Source organism: Rhea pennata, chromosome 5 (assembly GCF_028389875.1).
Source record: "Rhea pennata isolate bPtePen1 chromosome 5, bPtePen1.pri, whole genome shotgun sequence".
NCBI lineage: Eukaryota > Metazoa > Chordata > Aves > Rheiformes > Rheidae > Rhea > Rhea pennata.
In genome coordinates, this window is record NC_084667.1 from 58,220,126 (window position 1) to 58,241,965 (window position 21,840).

General features: G+C 36.9%; 1 protein-coding gene across 6 annotated transcripts in view; it reads left to right on the forward strand.

Annotated features, from left to right (window-relative positions):
- WDR20 (WD repeat domain 20) overlaps positions 1 to 21,840 on the forward strand; it is a 48,532-nt gene that overhangs the window by 17,280 nt on the left and 9,412 nt on the right. For 3 of the 6 annotated variants that reach the window (XM_062576756.1, XM_062576757.1, XM_062576760.1), the window contains exons 2-3: positions 12,482 to 12,664; positions 17,570 to 18,847. In XM_062576756.1, the coding sequence (XP_062432740.1) occupies positions 12,482 to 12,664; positions 17,570 to 18,847 (1,461 nt within the window). Of the gene's footprint in view, positions 1 to 12,481; positions 12,665 to 13,949; positions 13,985 to 17,569; positions 18,848 to 21,840 lie in introns of those variants that run through there. The other 3 variants (XM_062576761.1, XM_062576762.1, XM_062576758.1) reach the window with 2 other exon arrangements.

Consider the following 21,840-nt stretch of genomic DNA (forward strand, 5'->3'; position numbering starts at 1 on the left):
TTAGATTCCAGGGAAAATGGAATGCGAGATACTGAGATGCTGGAGACAGTGAAGCCCAGTGAAAGGATGGAAGTACAGCTAACCCAGCATGTTCTTTCCACAGTATCTCAGTGTTTTGTAGTAATTACGTATCTTGTTTTCTAAAAAGCTGCAGGGTTCTTGTGTTGTTGTTTGTTTGAGTTTTTCTGGGAAAGTTTTCCTTCCTTTAAGTCTGCATTTATGTAGCATGACTTAAAGATCAGAATTATTTCTTCCTATCCTTAACTAAATGAAGTAAAGGATTAGAGTTTCTTGAATAATAGTATCAGGTAGCAGGGGTTCATTAACTTGATTTTTAAATGGGTTGGCTGGTCATCTTGTTTTATAATTATATTGGGCAGTGAGACTGAACCAACCACGGAATCTGTTATTGTAAATCTTTTCTTTTTTTAATGATTTCTTCATCCATTCTTTATTTACTTCTATATACATTCTAGTACATTGTAAGATATTTGATGTAATTTTCTGGGAACTGGGGAAGATTCTAGGAGCTTTTCTAATTCATGATACTATATTTGATCAGTGTGTTTGAAGAAAGATCTTTGTTCAAAATGGAAATTAATTTAAACAACTGTGGCTTGGCTTGGCCCTACTAATATTAATCCTAAAACTTCAAGATAGCCAGTTACCTGGCCTCTCTTGTAGTAGATGAATCAGAACAGCTGGACCATTTTTCATCAGATTAATTTTTAATATATAGAAAGTTGATCTTTCTCATTTAAATGCACTCTTCAAACAATTTTCCTTCCTACTATGAATACAAAATCTTGATTCACAGGGGAGAAGATTGTATAATATCAAATAGAGACTCTTTGCTCATTCTTGTGTAGCTCCTTGTATCTTGGGTATACCTGGTCTGCATGTCTGAGTGCATTTTCTTCTATTGAGCAGCTATTTATGCACATCTCTGGCAATGTAGTCCCCCCATCTTAACAACAGAAAAACCTTGAGATTTGTAATACTGAATTTAAAGCAATTCCTTCAGTATGAGAATTGCTCAGTTTACTTTTTGGAATACATTAAGATGTTAATGTGCCTTAAGCAATATGCAACACTAAACAGTTAAACAGAATTTCAAGTAGAGGCTCAGCCTGCTTGGTTACCATGGCAAACACAGTAGGAAATTCTTGCCAAAGTTTAGAAACTAAGATACGCAAAAGAAAACTTTCAAACTGAAATAGTCACTGTGGAGAATAAATGTACTTTATGTTGTCTGAGCCCCTCTTGCAAAGAATTCTGCTTTAAAAATCCCACTTTTCTTGTCGAGTAAACAGTAATTCTCGATTCTGAATTTTATATAAAGCAGGCAGTAGGCACACATAGGGAGAAGTGAAATTCCTTGTTTGCTTGCCATCTAACTGTAGGGGCATTCAGTGAGTAGAATAGCCTCTTGGAGCCAGATAAATTATTTCACTAGTGATCTAGGTTTATGTATTTTCCATGTGGCATGTCATTTAACAGATGTGCTCTGGATAGTTTTTTTTTTATTTTTTTTTATTTTTATTTTTTTTTATGAAGAGCTCTAACCTGTATGCATTAAGTATTTAATTCACTTTCCCACGGTTGTTTGTCTTAAGACTTTTTGGCTGTAAGAATGAGATCTATATGTTGGGATCTTAATGGAGTACTTTCCAGATTGATGAGCTCCCTGTGTAATTAATGGTCTTTGAGCCTTCTATGAACACAGCATTTCTTAATGTAGTTATTTTGGTATATTGTGACGGAATTGGATATTTTTGCATCTGGCTTACTGCGCAGTTTTCCACAGATGTCACATGCAAATGGTACAGTTGTTGTTGTACACCCTTACCCTTACTTCATGCACTGCATAATCTGGATCGGTGATTCGGTCAGGTTGGTGGAGGCTAAGGGAAAGCAGCCTGGGATGCTGCTGAGAAACGGCCGTTAATCTGCGTCTGCCCTTAGCGCGGGGGGTTTGCTCTTGCAACCAGGAAGTCGTGGTGCTGGAACGCCAAGTGCTCGAGGTGATGGAACAAACAGCCTAAAATTAGTATTAGGCTGAAATGGTGTTTTCAGGAGTTTTGAGGAGTTTTAAGTTCTCTGCAGACTCGTAACAAATAGTAATTTATATTGAATTGCAGGTTAGTTTGTGCTTTTTGCTGAGGTTTTAAAATAAGATTCAAGGACCACTTAATTAACACAAAAGTAGCATGTGAAAACAACTGGAAGATTATACTAGAGTGTAATCAAAGGAAAATAAGAAACTTGGAGGCTACTGGATCAGTGATTTGTTGCCATGGTTTAGGCACGGGAAATAAAACTTTAAATAGTTTGTTTTTCATCCCAGTAAGTTAAAATATGGTAACTCGTATTCTGTGAGGGATCCAAAACTTCTGGAAAAGAAATAAGGAGAAATGCAGCAGAAGTTGCAAGTTGACTAATTTAAATAACTGTCAAGACAAGAGGCAATTGTGAGAAACTTGAGAGATGTAAGTGTGGTAGGTGAGTGAGCAAGAGTGTATGTTCCTATGTTTCCACTGATTTTTCAGCGGTACACACTGGAGGAACACACTTGTGTAGTGCTTCCAGACTGACCCCCCCCCAAAAAAAGGGGGGGGGGTTCTATAGATGACTCAGTCTTAATTTAACAATACTTATAAATCCGATTATTTATTATAAGAAGTCGAATGGAGAAGAATATTAGAAAGAGGAATGTAGTACATCATATTCCATTGTATGAATCAGTAGGTCCATCTATAACTGTTCATACAGGTCTAAAAAGACTATTGCAAGAGGGGTGCTGAAAATTATTGTGACGTCTGAAAACATCTGTGGAAATACTGAAAAGGGTAGGACTGCCTTTTCTAGTAAGCAGTGCAAGTCCTGTGTGTGTAAGGAATGTTAGTCACCATTGTCTCTTCCGGCGGACAAGACAACATTCAATAAAAATCTGAGGGGAACAAAACTCAGAAGTGATGCATTTTTTGCCCCCGACACACATGTTTAACTTGATTGGAATGGGTTACTTCAGTCATCTGGGCAAATAATAAGCAGAAGGTGTGTATTAAGAAGATGTGGCAATATCTGCCATTCTGTGCAGAACTTAATGCAAATGAATCCTATAAGGGGAATTAAATGTCTATATCTGAAATTTATATAACTCTTAGAAAGAGCTCTAAGATGAAAGATAAAACATGAATGCAACTAGTTTCTTGAGTATATTTCTGGAATGTGTTTACGGCTAGTCTTGAAGAAATGGAGTTGGAGTTAAGTTGTGGATTGTGGTCCAATACTACAGTCTGTGATACTGAAGTATTTGTACGCCATGATTTGTTAAATCCACTTAATATTTAAACTAGTGGGGAAGAGACCACTAAAAATGTCCGTTCCCCTCCTTGCACCCGTGATTTATTAATGTCACTGGCAAATCATGGTTTTGAACTTAAAACATCACAGTAAGATGTTTTTCTTAAATATCGTAAAAAGAGCTGGTTAGGGGAAGAAAATGAGGAAGATGTTGGCATTGCATGCAGAACATACGTGATTCTGAATTAGATCTCTTCTTGAGAGGTTTTATCCAACAGGCTGAATTACAGCTGAGTCAAAATTCTGTAGATCAGCCACAGGGAAGAGATAAGAATACATATATCCCATCTTCTTTTCTCTTTCTCTTAGGAGGGGAAAAAAAAAGCCTCTTTTTTTTTTTTTTTCTTTTTAATTGCTTAAACCAAAATAGAATATCTAATTCAGTTCATGTCTGCTGGGAGTGTGTGATACAGGGACTATATTCAGAGTTGTTTGAATTTGACCAGCCTGTTTACAGATTTAGTGTGGCTAAGCGCATAAGGCTAAAACCAAAGTCTTAATTTTTGTCTCGGTTGATCATGCTATTAATTGATGCTCACAATAAGGTGAACATTGCAAAAGGAGCAGACAGTCTATGAAATAATTTTTGGGTTTTTGATACAATTACTGCAGTTTGTATGACGTTTTGCTTGTATTCTTCATGTCAACTAGTTGAGCTTATCTGAAGTAATGCACACAGAACATTTCTGAAGGAAACTATTAAGATGATGCGTATATAGGGATACGTAGATAAGGTTTGATATCAACAGTTGGTCTTCAGTGTGGATTTGTAAGTGATTATTTAGATGCTCAGGGAGAAGTTAACTCTTGTCCTTTCTGTATTGCACAGTAAAGCTATATTTTGCAAAGCGTGAGTGAAAGGATTGAAGTGCTTTTAGGGAGGAAAGTGACAGACTGTCATCTGCAGGAAGAATAAAAATAAAAATTTTGGTTATTTGATTACAGTGTAGCTAGAGATGGCATGAATTACTTGGAGAACCTTCCTGGAGCTTTTAGAGTGGCCAAGCACTGCTCATGGGTCTCTTCAGGACTGAGCAGGAGGAGGAACTGTGCTGAGGGCTGCGGTCAGTTCAAAGCTGACGCTTTTGGGTCTCACCTGGTTGTAGGAATAGCAGTGTCACAGGTTGTACTTGGTGGTCTTCCACACACACGCACACAGAAGAGATTGCCCCTCTGTCTTTTGAGCAGAACACTGTAGCTGCTTGTATCTATCTCAACCCAACAGAGGTCTCGAGCTATTTAAACTGTTCTCTTAGAAATTTAGTGTTTTCAATTCAGCCTGTTACTCATTTGGCAAAATTCACACCCGTGCTGACGCTGCTTCTTTTGACTGGAAGACCAGCAGGTTCCCAGACCAGCAGGAACCAGAGATTCAGAACTTTGTTTCAATTTCCCTTAACCTCCTTGGCCTTGAGGAGCTCAAATGTGTAAATGTTCCTGTCCTACTTTAATGCCCTTTGTCCAATTTTAAAGGGAGGCAAAGGGTAAATTGATTGTGTATGCACCTGGCAAGCGAATGGAGACCTGCAAACAAAACAGAGTTTTTTCTTTTCTGGGGAGACTGCTGTCCTGTATTTCTTTTCTTTTTCTTTTCTTTTTCTTTCTTTTTTTCTTTCTTTTTTTTTGCACTTGAGTAAAGTTAAAATTGACTACCTTTTCTGAATTGTCAGTAGATTAGCTCTTTTACTTTAAATACCCCCTAGAAGGTACTGATCTATTCTTTGCACAGATAAATAATTTGGTTTATATCCTTAATAAAGTGCAGTTAATACTGCTATGGTAAATTGTAAATTGAACATTCTTTGTGAGTGTTCTTTATGGGGTTCATTTCCACTCCATGTAAACCTTCCTTTATCTTGCCAATTGTATAAGCATTGGTCCAGGTAATACTGCGTAGATTCAGTTTGAACTATTATATGCTCTTTTACTCTGAATGCTTAGAAAAATTATTTCAGAAACACAGAATATGATAATTTTATTAGGCCCTCTGGAAAAATTAAATCCATCTTTGCTTAAAAATGGATTTATGTCCGTTTGACTGGAGTAAAGCTTTTATTGTAATATTTGTGGTCATAGTTGTCTGCTTTATGTATAAATACTGAGATCCTGATAAGTAATGCTTTTCTACTTTCAAAAGCCATTATGTCTTGTATGACCTTGGCCCCAAGTGAAAGTTAAATCTAGAAGAGGAAAGAACATCAACTAGCTTGGCAAATTTTCATGTGGTTTTGTGCGAAAATAATATTCAAGACAGTTATGGATGAACTGAGTGGAACACTTTAAAAAAAAAAAAAAATAGGTTGAGTAAAATTACTTGGTGTCCCTGTTTTACTAACAGAGCCGTTCTTATATGGTATCCTAGAAACTCTGTCGCATGCCTGAACTGTTCCTGTTCAACATTTAATCAAATCTTTTGTAACTTAAAAGGTTGTGTGAAGATACAGGAACCTGTTTATGAGGAACAATGTAGTTCAGGAAGGCAAATATTCATTGTAGTGGAAACAAATCTTGAAATTCTTTGCTGAAAGGGAGTATTTATACAAATTACTTAGTCATTCAAAATATGTATATATTAGAAAAAATATGGCAGAAAATATGTCCTTGCCACTGAAGTCAAAAAATAAAAGATCACGTCTGCAAGCTCAGGATCTTCAAATTTTTGAAACTAAAACTGACACAAATTAGGAGCTGCACTTTCTAGAAGCTTCCTAGAGAAAGGACATTTCATAGGGAAATAGCTTACTGGAGCGTCTTTGAGGCAGTATGTTAGAGTGGCAGATTCTTTTCCCTGCCTGATTGTTTCTCTTCCCAGTTTCTTAGTTTGCAGTTTTGGGAATTCTTGCTGCCTAGTGCAGCTTGGGCACTGCCTCCGAGGTGCTCGTGCCTTTGGTTAGAGATGGTGAATGTGTGGGCTGGTTCTTAGACTTCCTGTGGTAGTTGGCAGCAGACTGCCCAGGACTGGTTGTGCTGTTTTGAATGCTCAGCTATTGGTGCTCTACTTTGTAGAATTGAAAGTTTAGACAAATCTTCACCACTGCTTCGAGTTTTGATTTTTTTTTTTTTTTTTCCTTGAGGTGATGAATGTGAATTGTATAAAGCTGCTACATTGAATGCAATGCTGCAGAATAAAGAGACTTAAATTTCTCTAGCATTAATGGCTTTGCAAAGCTCAGGATACTTAAAACTAGTCTATATTTACACATCGTTATGCAACCGTTAAAGCTAAGGAAATCTCTCGGGTGTAGAAAAAGCAACTGAAATGACTTACATTTATGAAACCTGTTGTAACTATGTATAAGTAGTGGAACTTTACAAAGTGTTTGACTTTTTGATTTTTATAGAGTTCTGAATAGGGCTTATACTCCTCTTGTTTATACAGTATTCATGGAAGTTTTCAAACTGATTCTTAATTTCTTTTTTTTTTTTTCCTGGGGGCTTATGAAATGGCCCTGAATGTGTTCACTAGCTGAAGGATTAATCTTAAATTTAAGAAATGCTATGATTGCTATTATATCTTGCATTACTTAAAAGGTTTTCAGAAAAGTCACCTTTCTACCAAGAAAGCTAAGATTGATTAGCCACTGGTCTATTGGTTTACATGCAGCTATATTTATAGAGCTCAGTTTGGTAGTGACTGGCTAAGGCAGAGTCAACTGTACTGAGCAGTGTTTTATTTTGGCTTTAGAGTTGCTGGAAGCTTTGCGTGATTTTTTGGTATATACCTCCTGAAAGTAAGCAGAGCTTTTGTTCCACATTGGTGTTCTTCAGAAGGAAAGTCCACCGACCTGTTCCTGTAGTTTTCTTTGTGCTTGAAGTTCACTGAAGGCATAAATTAGAACTGTTAATTAAAGCTGGGAACTCTGTGTTTACTGCTGATTTGGTTGGCCCTAAGCTGAGGATCATAGGATGATCCAGCTTGGAAGAGACCTCTGAAAGCTACTAGTCCAACCTCCTGCTCAAAGCAGCGTCAGCTGTGAAGTCAGACCATCTTGAAGCAGCAATGAAGTAAGGAAAAGTGATTCTCTTGTTAATATTTACTGAGCAATGCTTGGGCTCTACAAAAAGACTCTGGAAATATACTCCTTTGATACTGGAGAAGTCACAGGAATTTCCAGGGCAAAATACTGAAGCTAGCATTTCTGGCAGAAACTCTCTCTGCCAGTGAGCAGAAAACTCTGCGTGGGGTAAGTGAACCTTCTTACAGTGGGCCAGCCGTGTTCCACAACTTTGTTCTTCTGCTAGCCGAGCAGGGATGAGAGGGAGAGCAGCACAAGCATGATGGAGCAGGCAAGCTGTAAGGGGCCTCCTGGACCACCAGTTTTGTTTTCTTTATCCTTGCTAATATGGTGGGCATAACAGATTCTGCAGTGTTTACTAGGGGATTCTGTGAGACAGAAGTGCTGCAGTAATGATTACCTGGCTTCTTTTTTTTCAGGGTTTAAGGAGCGTCTGTAAAGTTCAATAAAGTTCACTTAGTAATAGTCACAAGAGTTGATGTCTCGTGTTACTTGTATAATGTAGCTTTCTCAAATTATTCTCATTATAGACCAGGGACCATTAAATCCCTGAACAGCACAGTATTGAAGAGGTACAGGCTACAGATAATAAGTTAAGATTTCCGAACTTCAAAAATGCAGAAGTCTACAAAAGTGTAACATCTCAGTCCTTTGTACATTTTCAGTGCAAAACATGCATGACCAATCTGTAGTCTATCATTCAAGACTAAATAATTCTCTGGACTAGGGAGATTCTCTTAAGAGTATTTTCAGAAGTAAATTTTTGATTAAATGTTTGCTTTAGCTTAAAGACCTAATATTTTCTCTTAATCTCACTTATTGCTACAGCCCATGGAAAGCAAGTCTCCTGGCAAAACTGACACTGAGTAGCATTAAGTATCTATAGGAAGGCGTTGTCATGGCTACAGTTGAAATAATCTGAGATAAATTAATAATAATAAAGAAAATTTCTTTCTCTTTCTGCTCTCAGATGTTTTTCTAGAATGGAAGAAAATTCCGACCTCCATCTGATCAAATATTGAAGTTTTTAGATTTTGATGTTTCAAATGTCTGCTAAGGATGGGCAATTACCTTAGTTCTGTATTTGTGCATAATTCTAAGGTCAAAGCCAGATGAACTTCTGTCCAAGACTCATGCTTTTGATATATTACTGATTCAAGACTTAGAGGTTTCTTAACTATTATTTCACAAGCTGTGAACCATAAGGATGGCCTTTAATCATGCTTCTACGACAGATGTGAACTCTTCCTGCATTTTTTCATTGGCTAATTTAAATCTGCAGCTTTCCAAAATTTAGTCTAATCCAAAACATACCATATGACTGAAGTTAACTGTTTTTTTTTTTTTGTTTGTTTTTTGTTTTTTCTTCTTCTTCCCTTCCTAGTGTCCAGGAACTTAAAACTGTGTTTATAATGTTCCACTCAACCATCTTCCTACTGCAATTTGTGCTTCAGGGAGGATGTACAATTGCTAGTTCTGTTCCTCCAGCTCCCTCAGCATGCGGTTTACAGATAATTTTGCTAAAATAACATGCTGTAAGAGTTAAGTAAATTGGAATGGAAGTTCCCAAAACAGTTGTACAATCTTTGTTTATTTCTGGAGTACAGTTAATCACAAAGAACTGAATGGTATTACACAGTCAAATTTACTTCCAGTGGAGCATAAGTTTCTGTTGGAGAACAGGTCTTTAAAGTCATTGGTGCCCAAGATATACCAATTTTGTTCAGCTGCATCACTGCCTTTAGACAAGTTTTGAGTGAGATTCTGCTTGTTCATAATACCCATTTTTCCTGGTTGCTTTGTCCAAGGAGTACTTTAAATGCTACTCTGTTGGAATCTGAATGTTTGTAAAAAGGCCTGCTCAGAATTAGTAAGCTGATTCAGAAAACTGCTTTAATGAAATATAACAGAAGGACATAGGATGACATAGCAGTGATAACTGCTAGCTATCAGTTGGCCTAAGTGGTATTACTGGAGTCTTGATTAGCTGTGATGTACTTTGACTTGCAGCACCTGAGCAAGTTCATGTAGTTTTAACCCATTTCAATGAGCTACTGTCATCCTAACTCATCTGTGATGATTAGGTTCCCCAAAGTGGACAAGCTGGAATAGCGCTGAATATTTTTCAGAAGCAGACTTTAAAAGAATAGGGACAGGAATCATGAATACAACTTGCTACAAGCTCAAGTAGAGGCAAGGATGCCTTATCCTGTGCATCCAGCCTCCATGTTCTTTACCACTTAATCCCAAGATCAATCTTTTCTTTCTAAGGGTGCACCACAGTTTTTCTAGGAGGGGGACAGTTACCACCACCTTATTCAATAGTGTCGCGTACTGGAATTTGACAGTCACGGGCTCAAATTTCATGTAGAAACTTTACTGGGAATCAGTCTCCTACAGATCCACTATAGGAAGTGGTCTTAGTGATGAGAGCTAATGAAGTGCTAAGTAAGCTTTTCTTCCTCATCAAAATACAATAGCAACTATGAATTGTGCAGAAACAGAGAAAGAAAATGGCTTCTAGATCTTATGATCATTGGCCCTACTCTATCTTTTGGTGAAGAGGGAGCATGACCAAAAGTATGCTTATGCTTGTGGATTTGACCGCATCTCCATGGGACAGCTATATCATTATCATAGCTGAAAACACCAACTGCATGTAAATAAAAAGCAGGACATCTCTGTCAGTAAAAACCTAGTTTCTGATAATTCTGGGTTGAAATAACTTGCTTACTCTCCACTTAAGTTCAGACAGATTGTCACTGCCATCTGGCTCCCAGAGAACAGCTAGAACAAGCACAGTGAAGTCTGTACCTAGATTTCATCTATCTGAATTTCATGTCTTACTAGATCTATTATCACGCAGTTTCAGAAGGTGGGGAACCTTAGTCACATTAGAAGTTTGTGAGACAACACAAACAATAGTCAGTTATATACAAAACTCTCACCAGACAAAAGAGCAAAGTGGGTGTAACTGCAGCCTGAAGACAACCATCTCTTCATTCTGTGCTGTTTGCAAGGATAGTAAAGATTCAGAGGGAGAAAACCCTGGGAATACTAGCAGTTTTCTGCTAGATGAGAGTCCCTCATTCTCTAATTTCTCAGTGTGATTCAATCTGAGTCCTATTTACTTTTAAAGAGATCTTTCTTAGGAGTTGAGTTCTCCTAAGAAAGTTTTGTCCAGAAGACAAAGTCTTGTAGGTGAGAGGAGAGAAACATGGCACCTTATTCAGCTTTGCATTTTCTTTGAGGTACAGAGGGATATATATATATTTCTGTAGAATGGTCTTCCAGATAGAAACACTACCTCTGTTTTGAGGGTATCTCATGATACCATTTATTCTGCAGTGCTGCAGGATAAAGGAGTCTTGCATGATTTAAGAGCTAATGCATGGCCTCTAGAGTTTGATCTTTCAACTTCGAGTTAGAGATTTACATGTGTCTGTGGATGCTCTTTGGTAGGCATGTGCCTTTTCCTATGATGTCCCAATAGAGCTGGCATTCTATTTGAATTCTCCTTGAAGAGGTATTGCTAATAAACTTTTTAGCTTATAATGGATCTCTGAGCTCTGGAGAATACCTTTTTAATCTGCTGACTGGAGAAGTTGGAGTATGTAATCCTATTTTGGAATTTTCAGCCAGGGTGCTGTACACTTGATTAAACTGATCTATAATATATGCTGCGAAACATAAGTATAATTTCAATACTGTTGCATATATATGCTGATTACATGTAGTTAAATTTGCCTTGGAAATGGCTTATCTGTCATGATTTGCTGTGTAACTTATTTTTTTTCCTCCACTGACAGTTCTGGTTCTCATCTGTAAAGATCCATGCATACCAACAGTTTGTTATTCTTTAAACTTTTAAGCACAAGATTTAATACATCACAGCTGTTTTAGGTGATGCTTGTCGTCTTCCTCATACAAATTATATTTCTTATGTTACTGACCTGATCTTTCTCAAAGTACAAATACAAATAAAATTAGAATGGGTCCCAGTATAGTCTCATGTCTGTAATACAGTGGAGAATCTGCAGCTTTCTAATTACAAGCCCTGATCTTCGTTAATAAGGAGTTAATGTTGAACCTGGTGCATGATCTTGCATATTAAACGTGTGGGTTTTAATCTTGAGATGATGAAAGATAGGATGTTTGTGTTGAGAAGTGATATGTAGATAAGCGTGAGTTATACAACTGAGAGAACATTTTAGATTGCATACCTATTCCTTTTGGTCCTTCTGACACTTCAGTGCCTTACTGTACAAATCTTCAGTTGTTTGTTGTTTCCTATATTTTGTTAGCACTGCTATTTTGTGAGAGCTGTATTTGGATTGTGTTCAGTAAATAAAATTGATTCATTGACAATGCCTAGAGCTCCTTATATAGATGGCAGAATATTTTGATGTTCAAGTCGATGTCAGAAGTATTACAGAATAATTTTTTTTAATAATAATTTTTTTAGTCATTAAGCTACAAAGTAATCAGAATATCAACATCCTGAGTCTATGTTCCTAGAAATCTTTTTCCTAGAGCCTAGTCAATCATTTTTAAGGTGTGTTTTTTTTTTGTTTTTGGAAAAAAAACTCCCAACAACTTTTAAGACTAATCTTTTTTCCTTTTTATAAAAGGATACGTTACGTTACAAGGGTCAGATGCCTGCAAACACTTTTAATCTGCAAATATCAAAACTGGTTATACTTCATATTTAGGAAGCTGTTGCTAGAGAAGTAGAAGGTATCTTGCCTCTATGTGATGGAATGCCTCTCCTGGCAGGATAAACCTGAGAATGGGTTGGTCTTGAGGTCTCGCTGCAGCCCTGGTTACTGAATGATTGTCACTGGTTTGTTATTGTATATGATGCAATTGCAAATGCTAGGTAGGTGTAGTGTTTAGCAAAACTGAAAAAACACATGTTATGTAAAAAGATAAACTTACTGAAGATATCAAAGATGTCTTTGATAAATACAAAGCTGTTATTTTAAAATAAGGTTTTGTGATAGCATTAGTTGTTGCTTTGTATAAATTCATTTGCAGATAGAAATGTTACATGCACACATTGTGATAAACTGTCTTCATTCTGTTTGCTCTCTTTGCAGGCTGCGGACTTGAGTAAACCAATAGACAAAAGGATATACAAAGGAACACAACCTACATGTCATGACTTCAATCACTTAACAGCCACAGCAGAAAGTGTGTCTCTTCTAGTGGGCTTCTCTGCAGGCCAGGTCCAACTTATAGACCCTATTAAAAAAGAAACTAGCAAATTATTTAATGAGGAAGTAAGTAGAAGTCGTAATACTGTTGCATGCAAATGTATTTGATATTAAAGATCTTAGATTCTCAAAGTTCTGTAGATGGCTTCCTTTGCTTATACAGCTCATTATTCAGTCATTACCTTTGCTTTTCAGCTGTTTCATTGATCTTAGGATACCTATACAAAAATGCTATTCATGTAGGAAGCTTCTGGTGATTTAAGGAGGGATTAGGTAATGCTGTAATGGAGCTACTAACAGTTAACTGGTTGAAAAAGGGTCTACAAATCTGAATATTGCTATATACCCTTTGCAGTCAGTTGTTCCAAATGTTCCTGGTTCCAAACCACAAACAAACGTTTTAGCATATATTAAGCTGTATTCTTATGGAAAGGGTTTTAAAACAAATTGTCCATATTTGGACATGAGGACCCATGAGGATTCACATGGGTTTACTTGGGGAAGACTGTTTATTTAGGATATGAAAGCTAGATGCTGCACAGGAAAAGCTGAGGCTTATGAGGTCTTGGCCATGTAACTTTAATGAAAGAAACTCTCCACCTGATTTTTGCTGCTGTGCAATGGTAAAAAATTGAAGGGAATACTGGGTGGGGAGGACATGACTTGTGCCAAGTTACAAGACAGCTGGCTGTGATTATCTGATAGTATTGGTATTTTTAGCAGTAAGAATAAGTGTCTGGATGTTAATGATGGAAGAGATCTGGTAACTGATACAACTTTCGTAGTATTTTCTGCTGAAGATAAGCTGTGGGAATTTGTTTTTGTTTTATTTTTTAATGCAGCTGCAGATAAATCACGAGAAATAATCACAAGGAGATTTGCAGATCATGTTTTAGAAATTTCAATTCTGGATAAAATCTTTGCAGATGAAATTGAGTCTTGCTCAGCTTTCAGCCTGAGCAGGCACATCTTTCCCACCTCAGGGAAGATGTGTTGACATCCTGTCTTTGTGCAAGGAAGATTCAAGTATTGTTCTCAATGGGAATGTCTTATAATTAGACCTGCCTAATTCCTCCTCAACTTTCTAAAAGTAGCTACAGCTAGATCGGAAGAGGGGAGCTTTTATTTTCTAGTATTTCCCACCTGTTCTTTCTCTCTACTGTTTGAATGGGAAACTGCTGGATTTTCTCTTAATTTTGCACTAAATACTCTTTTTGGCAGAAACCATCGTGTAAGTAGTTGAAATTTTCATTATAGCATTGTTCTCAACCCTCCCTACTCCCCCCCCTCCAAACAAACAAACAAAAAACTCTAAACCCCAAAACTTTGGCACTGGTGCAGCTTCACCATTGGGAGTGCTAGTCTGGATGTGAACAAGTCATTTGTGTAAGTACAGCTCTGATTTAATCTTGTTTTGATAGTAGCATAAATATTTTACGTAACTAGAGTTTAATATCACCAAGCAGTGCATACTCTTGTAGCTGAACTATAGTTACCTCAAGGAAAAACTGCTAAAATACTTACGTAAAGGTACAACGTGTTTACATGCCCTTATTTTGTTTACTGTCTAACTTCTACAATGTAAAGCTGTACTGGGGGTTGGGAGGAGTATGATTAGATCTAGCAGCAGGCAACAGTGCTGGAAATACTGAAGCAACTTTGCATACTGTCTCTGCACTATAACTACAGATATTTCACTGTGGTAGGGATATGTCTTTGGACTCCTTACTGGAAATTAAATAAGATGCTCTGTTTTTAACACAGCTAACAGAAGGATTTGCTCAGTGCTGCCAAAACTACCAGCAGGGTAGATCAAAATTAAATGACAGATTCTTATTTCCTACACTACTGTTAACTGCAACTATAACAAATTTAAAAACTTTTATATGTATATTTTTAATCTGCCAGTTACAGTATAGAAACTTGCCCTGGACATTCTGGATTTAATAGACACACACCTAAAAGCTCTTTTAAGGAAACATTAGTGAGCATTATTTTGTTTTGTTTTTCTGTTTGTTTTGTTTGTTTGAGTCATTCTACTGGTTTTGAAATATGTTTAGAATTTAGGTAGTGTTTGAGAATAAGCATACCTTCATAGGCAAAGCTAAGGTAGTCTAAAAGCAAGCTTTTGCCTCTTCTGACAGATTTTTGTGCTAGAGCTGGAATAATAGAGGTAAAAGAATTTGCCACCTGTCCTGTTAGTAATGGCATGATTTAGGAAACCCAAAGCTGTTTTGACTACCTGTTGTCATGAAGCAATCAGGATAGCCGTTAATCACTGTGATTAGTGAAATAACCTGTTATGACACAGAAGGTTATGTCTAAGTTGCCTGAATTAAACCTATTGTATTTTGACTTGGTACTCTTATTTATTTTAACCCTGTTGATGCAGAAGACAATAGGGACTTGAAAGGCTGAGGTGAGTGATGCTATGCAGCTCCTGGCAACCTCTAAAAGTCAAGCAGTGTTCCTTCTAGTTGTGTCAGAATAAAATTAGTGTTGCTTTCTAATACCCATCAACAGCTAAGTATACCTTTAGACTCAATTGTTTGATGGTAGTAGTCGGTTATCCTCAAGTTAGCCAACTGAACTGTTGTCTCCTTCATCTTGGCTTATTTTTTGTCTGTTGTTCTTTATTTAAACCATAGCTTTAAGCTGCAGTTAAGGTATGGCTGCAATCTTTTTCTGGTTAAACTTTTTCTACTTGTATTGCCAAAGCTGTTGGACAGACCTTAATGTATATTCCATAATTGTTTGTTTTTTTCACTTTTGTCCTATGCCTATAATTTTGTCCCTTCAAGCTTGTTTAAACATGGTTACTGAGATAAGCTTACCTTACTTGTCTTTCCGACTCAAGTTCCTGCACTTACTGTTCTTTCACCAAGCTGAACACAAGCTTCTTATCCCAGCCGCTAAATATCCAGCGATTAGCTTGATACTGCATTTAGTATTCATTATTGTAATGCCTCTGCCAGTGACACTGACTTCAAGTCTTGTTTTGCTGTGCTGCAGATGAGTGCAGAGTCCCAGTTAAAACTTCAGAAATTTGTGATTTCATAATTTTAATATTCCTTCTGAATTTAAAGTGTTCTTAGTTGAGAAGGGGAGGAAATGTGGGGTCTTGCTTCAGATCACTTTAAAGTATTATGATCTTCTAATTCAGCCTTTTGTCTGTTGGAGCTAACTAGTTCCATTGCATATTACAATCTTTTGTTCATAGCTTCTTTGAGGTAAAGTGATCAGGACTGGAGGATTTTTGTACAATACCTAATATCATATAGTCTATGATTTTGGGGGCTTAAAATGCCATTTCTAGTAGAAAGTTAGTTACAGCCTCTGCTTCCAAGAGGAATTATGTCAAGTTGAGCTATTCTAGTAGAGTAGTTCATGAAATCTTGCTCTGTGCCATATCAGTGGTTGTTTCGTAAGCAGAAGACTGTTGTTTCTAGTAGGCAAGCTGGTCTGATGCTCCCTGTTCTTATTCTGTTGATGAGCACAAGATAACTTTCCAGCTGATATTTCTGGTATCATCATTACTCAAACATAAATGATGTAATATTAATGAACACATGTGACATTACTTAAAATGTGATAGTAGATGTGGCACAAAGCTGCTATTTTGAAGCCATTTTGTTTGAGGAAAATTCTAAATTATTTTTTTCTTAGTTTTTGTACAAAATGACTGACTTAACCAATGAGAAATCACAGAAGGGAGGTTTCCTGCTTTATACTGAGGCTGACAGCAACAGAACTGTACAGAAGTATAATCTAAAATGACCAAGTACTGTTTTTCAGTGACAGGCACAGGTGTGGAATGAATAACAGTCAATGTATTTATCCATTAGTTAATTTTTCTGAGAAACAGTAGAGCAAATTTTGGGTTATTTTAATGCTTTTGTGACTTATTCTGGTATTTCTTCATGCTCTTTGTTTTTGCAGTCTTACCTTTCATAAAGCTGAGCTCTTCTTTCAGACTGTAATCAATCTATGATCTCTTGTATATTAAAAATTACTTCTTCAGAAATCGCAAACGAGCGATGGCATGGCTGCCTTACTAGATTTAGAAGTCTATCAGAATTCTTGTAACAAACTCAAGGAGTCAAAATTTTATCTCTACCTCTCACTTCTTCCAGCATTGAACGCCGTATGAACAGGGATATTTAATGTGTTCGTTCGTTCTTTTGTAATGATGAAATCTATTAAAATGTTTTCATTTAAAAGAAATGTCATTTAAATCAGGTGGTGAGTGAAAGTATTGACAGGTTCTTGGCTAAAATATGGAATGGAAATGTGAGGTGGGGAGTCCAGGGAGAAAAGGATGTGGTACCATCTGTATTAAGTTAAATGCATGCATTTAACTATTAACTTTTTATGTTAATAGGGTTACTGTATAGCACTTGCTTCCTGAATCAGTTTGAAAATTGTACTGGTATATAGCCTATAGGTATAGGCTTTTTTTCCCTCCTCTCCAGAGGATTAACGTTATATATGTGACTTCAGATAAAAATAGTGTGTAAATTTACTGTTGTTGACTTAAAACCTGTTTGCTGTGTAGTACAGATGAGTAACAGCCTTTATTTTCTGCAGTTTGTTTTGTGTTTTCTTGATTTTTCTCAAATGTTTGTTTCCTTTTCATGCTGCTCATCAACCTACAGAGCAAAAAATAAACCCAAGAATATTATGTTGAGATTAGTAACAACTGGCTTGATTGAAGTGTATTCTTTGTGGAATATCACTGGACCATAATAATAATGTTTTATAGAGCTTTCTTTCTCTAAAAGTGATTTTCTCTTAATTGTCTGAAAAGATTTTTTTTTTTTGCGAATACAGTAACAATATTGCTCCTTTGTAGACAGTTCAGCTTACTTTAAGCTTGATTCCCTTTCCTTCCCAAAAAGCTCAGATTGACAGTTCGTTGTTAAAACTTTAATTATCAGACTTTCTGATATGTATCTTTTTTGTTTTTCACAGAGACTAATAGACAAGTCCAGAGTAACCTGTGTAAAATGGGTACCAGGTTCGGAAAGCCTTTTCCTAGTAGCTCATTCCAGTGGCAATATGTACTTATATAACGTGGAGCACACTTGTGGTACCACAGCCCCGCACTACCAGCTACTTAAACAAGGAGAAGGTTTTGCAGTTCACACTTGCAAGAGTAAATCCACAAGAAACCCTCTGCTTAAATGGACAGTAGGTGAGGGTGCCCTGAATGAATTTGCCTTTTCCCCAGATGGGAAATACTTGGCGTGTGTGAGCCAGGATGGTTTTCTTCGTGTGTTTAACTTTGATTCAGTGGAATTGCACGGTACAATGAAAAGCTACTTTGGAGGACTGCTGTGTGTGTGTTGGAGTCCCGATGGAAAATATATAGTAACAGGTGGAGAGGATGACTTAGTAACAGTTTGGTCTTTTGTGGACTGTCGAGTAATAGCTAGAGGCCACGGACATAAATCGTGGGTCAGTGTTGTTGCATTTGATCCATATACCACTAGTGTAGAAGAGAGTGACCCAATGGAATTTAGTGGAAGTGATGAGGATTTCCAAGACCTTCATTTTGGCAGAGATCGAGCAAATAGTACACAATCTAGACTATCCAAAAGGAACTCTACAGACAGTCGTCCAGTAAGTGTTACGTATAGATTTGGTTCAGTAGGCCAGGACACACAGCTCTGTTTATGGGATCTCACAGAAGATATTCTCTTCCCCCACCAACCTCTCTCAAGAGCAAGGACACATACAAATGTCATGAATGCCACAAGTCCACCCGCTGGAAGTGGTGGAGCTAACCCAGGAAGTAATGGAAACAGTATCACAACACCTGGAAACTCTGTACCCCCTCCTCTTCCACGGTCAAACAGCCTTCCACATTCTGCAGTCTCAAATGCTGGCAGTAAAAGCAGTGTCATGGATGGTGCCATTGCTTCAGGTGTTAGTAAATTTGCAACCTTATCGCTACATGATCGGAAGGAAAGACACCATGAAAAAGATCACAAGAGAAATCATAGCATGGGACATATATCTAGCAAGAGCAGTGACAAACTGAACCTAGTTACTAAAACCAAAACGGACCCAGCTAAAACTTTGGGAACACCTCTCTGTCCCCGAATGGAAGATGTTCCCTTGTTAGAGCCTCTTATCTGTAAAAAGATAGCACATGAAAGACTGACTGTGTTAATTTTTCTTGAAGACTGTATAGTCACTGCTTGTCAGGAAGGATTTATTTGCACATGGGCAAGGCCTGGTAAAGTGGTAAGTTTTAATCCTTAATGCTGCATCAAAGAACTAGAACTCTGAATAGGTAGTTTTCTTGAAATATAAATGAATGTTGAATATAAAATTTCTTTATGCTTAATGTAAAAAAAAAAAAAAATCCTCAGAGCCATACTTTTGGATACTGCATGCCATATTTCTGAATGATTTGAAGTGTCTTGGATACAATTCTTAAGTATAGCTGCCTTCCAGCAAGAGAAATAAATACTGTGCATCTAAACTATTGATTAGTGTTCTTATACTTAAGCATAACCACAATATGGTGAAAGCTATTTATGTAAAAATTGAAGTAAAACATGTCAATCACTAAAATGATTAATTCTTCAAGTTTTCTGTAAAATATTGCATTCCTTGTGAAAGTAGCTTATGAAAAGCTGCTGCTTTTAAGTCTAACGAGAAATGTGAGCTTCTGAAAAATTAAAACCGAAGTGTTTTATTCCTCCATAATTTTCTGTGGTGGTCTGCCATTAACGTCAAACCACTTGTTATTAAACTGTCTGCCATTTTATGAGCAGATTTCTAGTCCTTAACTGACTGTAGTTCATGCTCTTTAAATTTTGAATCAATCCATGAGACAATACAGTACTATCAAGGAACTCTAGCCAGGTCTTGATTTATGTATACTTGGTTAAGCTAGGGAAAGTCATCCAAGCTTTCTCTAAATAGTTTCAGTTTTACTTTATTGTTACTTTTGTTAGTTAAATTTGATCATTGACAAACTCTTTCTGACAGCAGCTGTTCTATCAGTAGAACTTTCATTAAAATGTACTTCTAGTTTTAACTTTTACTGTTGGTGCACTTAAACACAGATAAAATGTTGATGTGGTTTTTTTGTAGTCCACCATATAGCAAGCTAAATTTTGATTTAATCAAAGTGGTGTTTGTTTTGTAAAAAGTAGTTTGTGCCACAAATGGCTTTGTCTGCTAGTAACGTTTTCAAGGAATACAGCTATGAAAACACTACCAGAGTTGTTCTACTGAAAAGGATCATTATTTTTGTGAAACTTTCTGAAGTTCTGAGGCCTCTAGGTTATCATCTGAAGAAAAAAAACACTCTAATAGTTGAATATTGTCACATTGGAGAGTCTAATCGAAAATCTGATGTTCCTTAGGCTTAAACTATTTGATTTGCAAATCTCCCTTTTGAAGTGGAGAGAACACTAAAATACCACATCTTCATTGGAGTAAAATCTTAAGTAAAACTCAAGAATTCTTCTTAAAACAGTTTGTATAATGCAAGTTTCTTGGAGATGTTCTTGAATCTGTCACAAAATATGTATGCCTAAAGAACCATGTCCACTCTGCATCTTGAAGCATATTTGAAGATTGAATCTAAACTGAAATTTGTAAATCCTTTTCTGAAGAGAAGGGAGGAAGTTGTTCCTTTAAAAATTAAGATTTTTGTGTGTGTGTGTGTGTGTGTGCGCAAGAACTTCAGATTCATTGTTTAAAAAAGAGAAACAAAACATCCCCAAAGTAGATGGTCTGTTTCAAATGAAAATACTAAAGCAGTTGTCACTTCTGTGACTCAGTGCAGTTCATGCTTAAGAATTAACTTTATATACACGGAGCAGTGCTTCAGAGTTCTGTTGTGACCTGTTCTGTTTTTGTTCCAAAGCTGTGAACTACTAAACACTACACTGTTAAACTTATTTTCAGTGGCTGAGGTGGATTATGTTAGACTGGCTATAACTTAAACATGGGGTTTTTTTGTGTGTTGACTTTGAGTTGGAATATGACATTTCAAATATTTCAGAGATAAAGTATGCAGTACCAAAAATTAGGATTTATGTATTGGCCAATATGGAAAACTTTAATTACAGGTAAGTAATTTTCATGCTGAAGTTATCACTTCCAAAATTAATATATTGCACACTGTTGTAAATGCCATATTGTTTAGGGTGTATTTACTTAAAAATTTTCAAAATGATTTGTTTTCCTGATTTCACTTGCATTTATAATGAGCTCACTCTGCTGGTAAAAACAACTATGGTGGCATGTTTACAGGGGATAGGAAAATATTTGTGCCAGAAGGACGTTATGAGCATCCTTTTTGTTTATAGGAGAGCACTTAATAATTTTATTTAATGAAAATTGTCAAAGTATAAAACACTTACGGTAATGTCTCTCTTAATGGGTTATATACCACTCATTTCTGTCTTGCCAATTGTTCTATCCTAGACTATCCCATTGCCCTGGGGTTTAAAGCTGCTATTTCTAGTCTTCCTCCCATAGTATGGGTCCCCAAGTGATCTTAAACCCCCCCTTTTTTTTTCGTATGCTAACTTTAGAGTGAAAGCCTCTGAATCTTGCTGCTTATTCCATCATTGCCTCAAAAGGCCTTCACTAAATTCATATCACTGCCAGCCTAAAGAGAGAATTGGATGGAAAATTGAAGCAGACTTGCAGTATGTAGTGTAACTTCCACTGAGCCAGTGCTGCCTTCCCCTCTCATTCTTTAATAGCCCTCAAAAGACATACTGGGTATTGGACAATGTACGACATGCTCTCTTAATGGGTCTGGTTGGTCTGGTACTGCCCTTAGTTTGAAAAGGTAAATAAAAAAAACCCCAGAAATATCTCTTTAATCCTGATCCTTATAGTAGCTGATAGGCTACACAGTGCATAGCATGTTGACAGTTGGTTATAAGCTTTCCAGATTACTAATTCAGTGTATCCATAATCATACCTTGAGCTTCCTCACTGGATACAGCATTCTTTGGCGTGTGACACAAGTGCGCTCTCAGAACTGTTGTGCTAACTCCCAGTCAGGATGAGAGCAAGTGAATGGCAAAACTCAGCACGAAACAAGTTGAGTGAGGCTCGGCGTTCACGAGTTTTAATTTCTTGTTCTCACTTTTTGTTAGATTCTTTTTGAGAAAGAAGGTTGAGGGTGGGGAGAAAAATAGGTTGCCTTAAACAAGAGCATGAACTTTCTTCTCCCCAGCAATGTGGAGACGATTAGCTGTCTG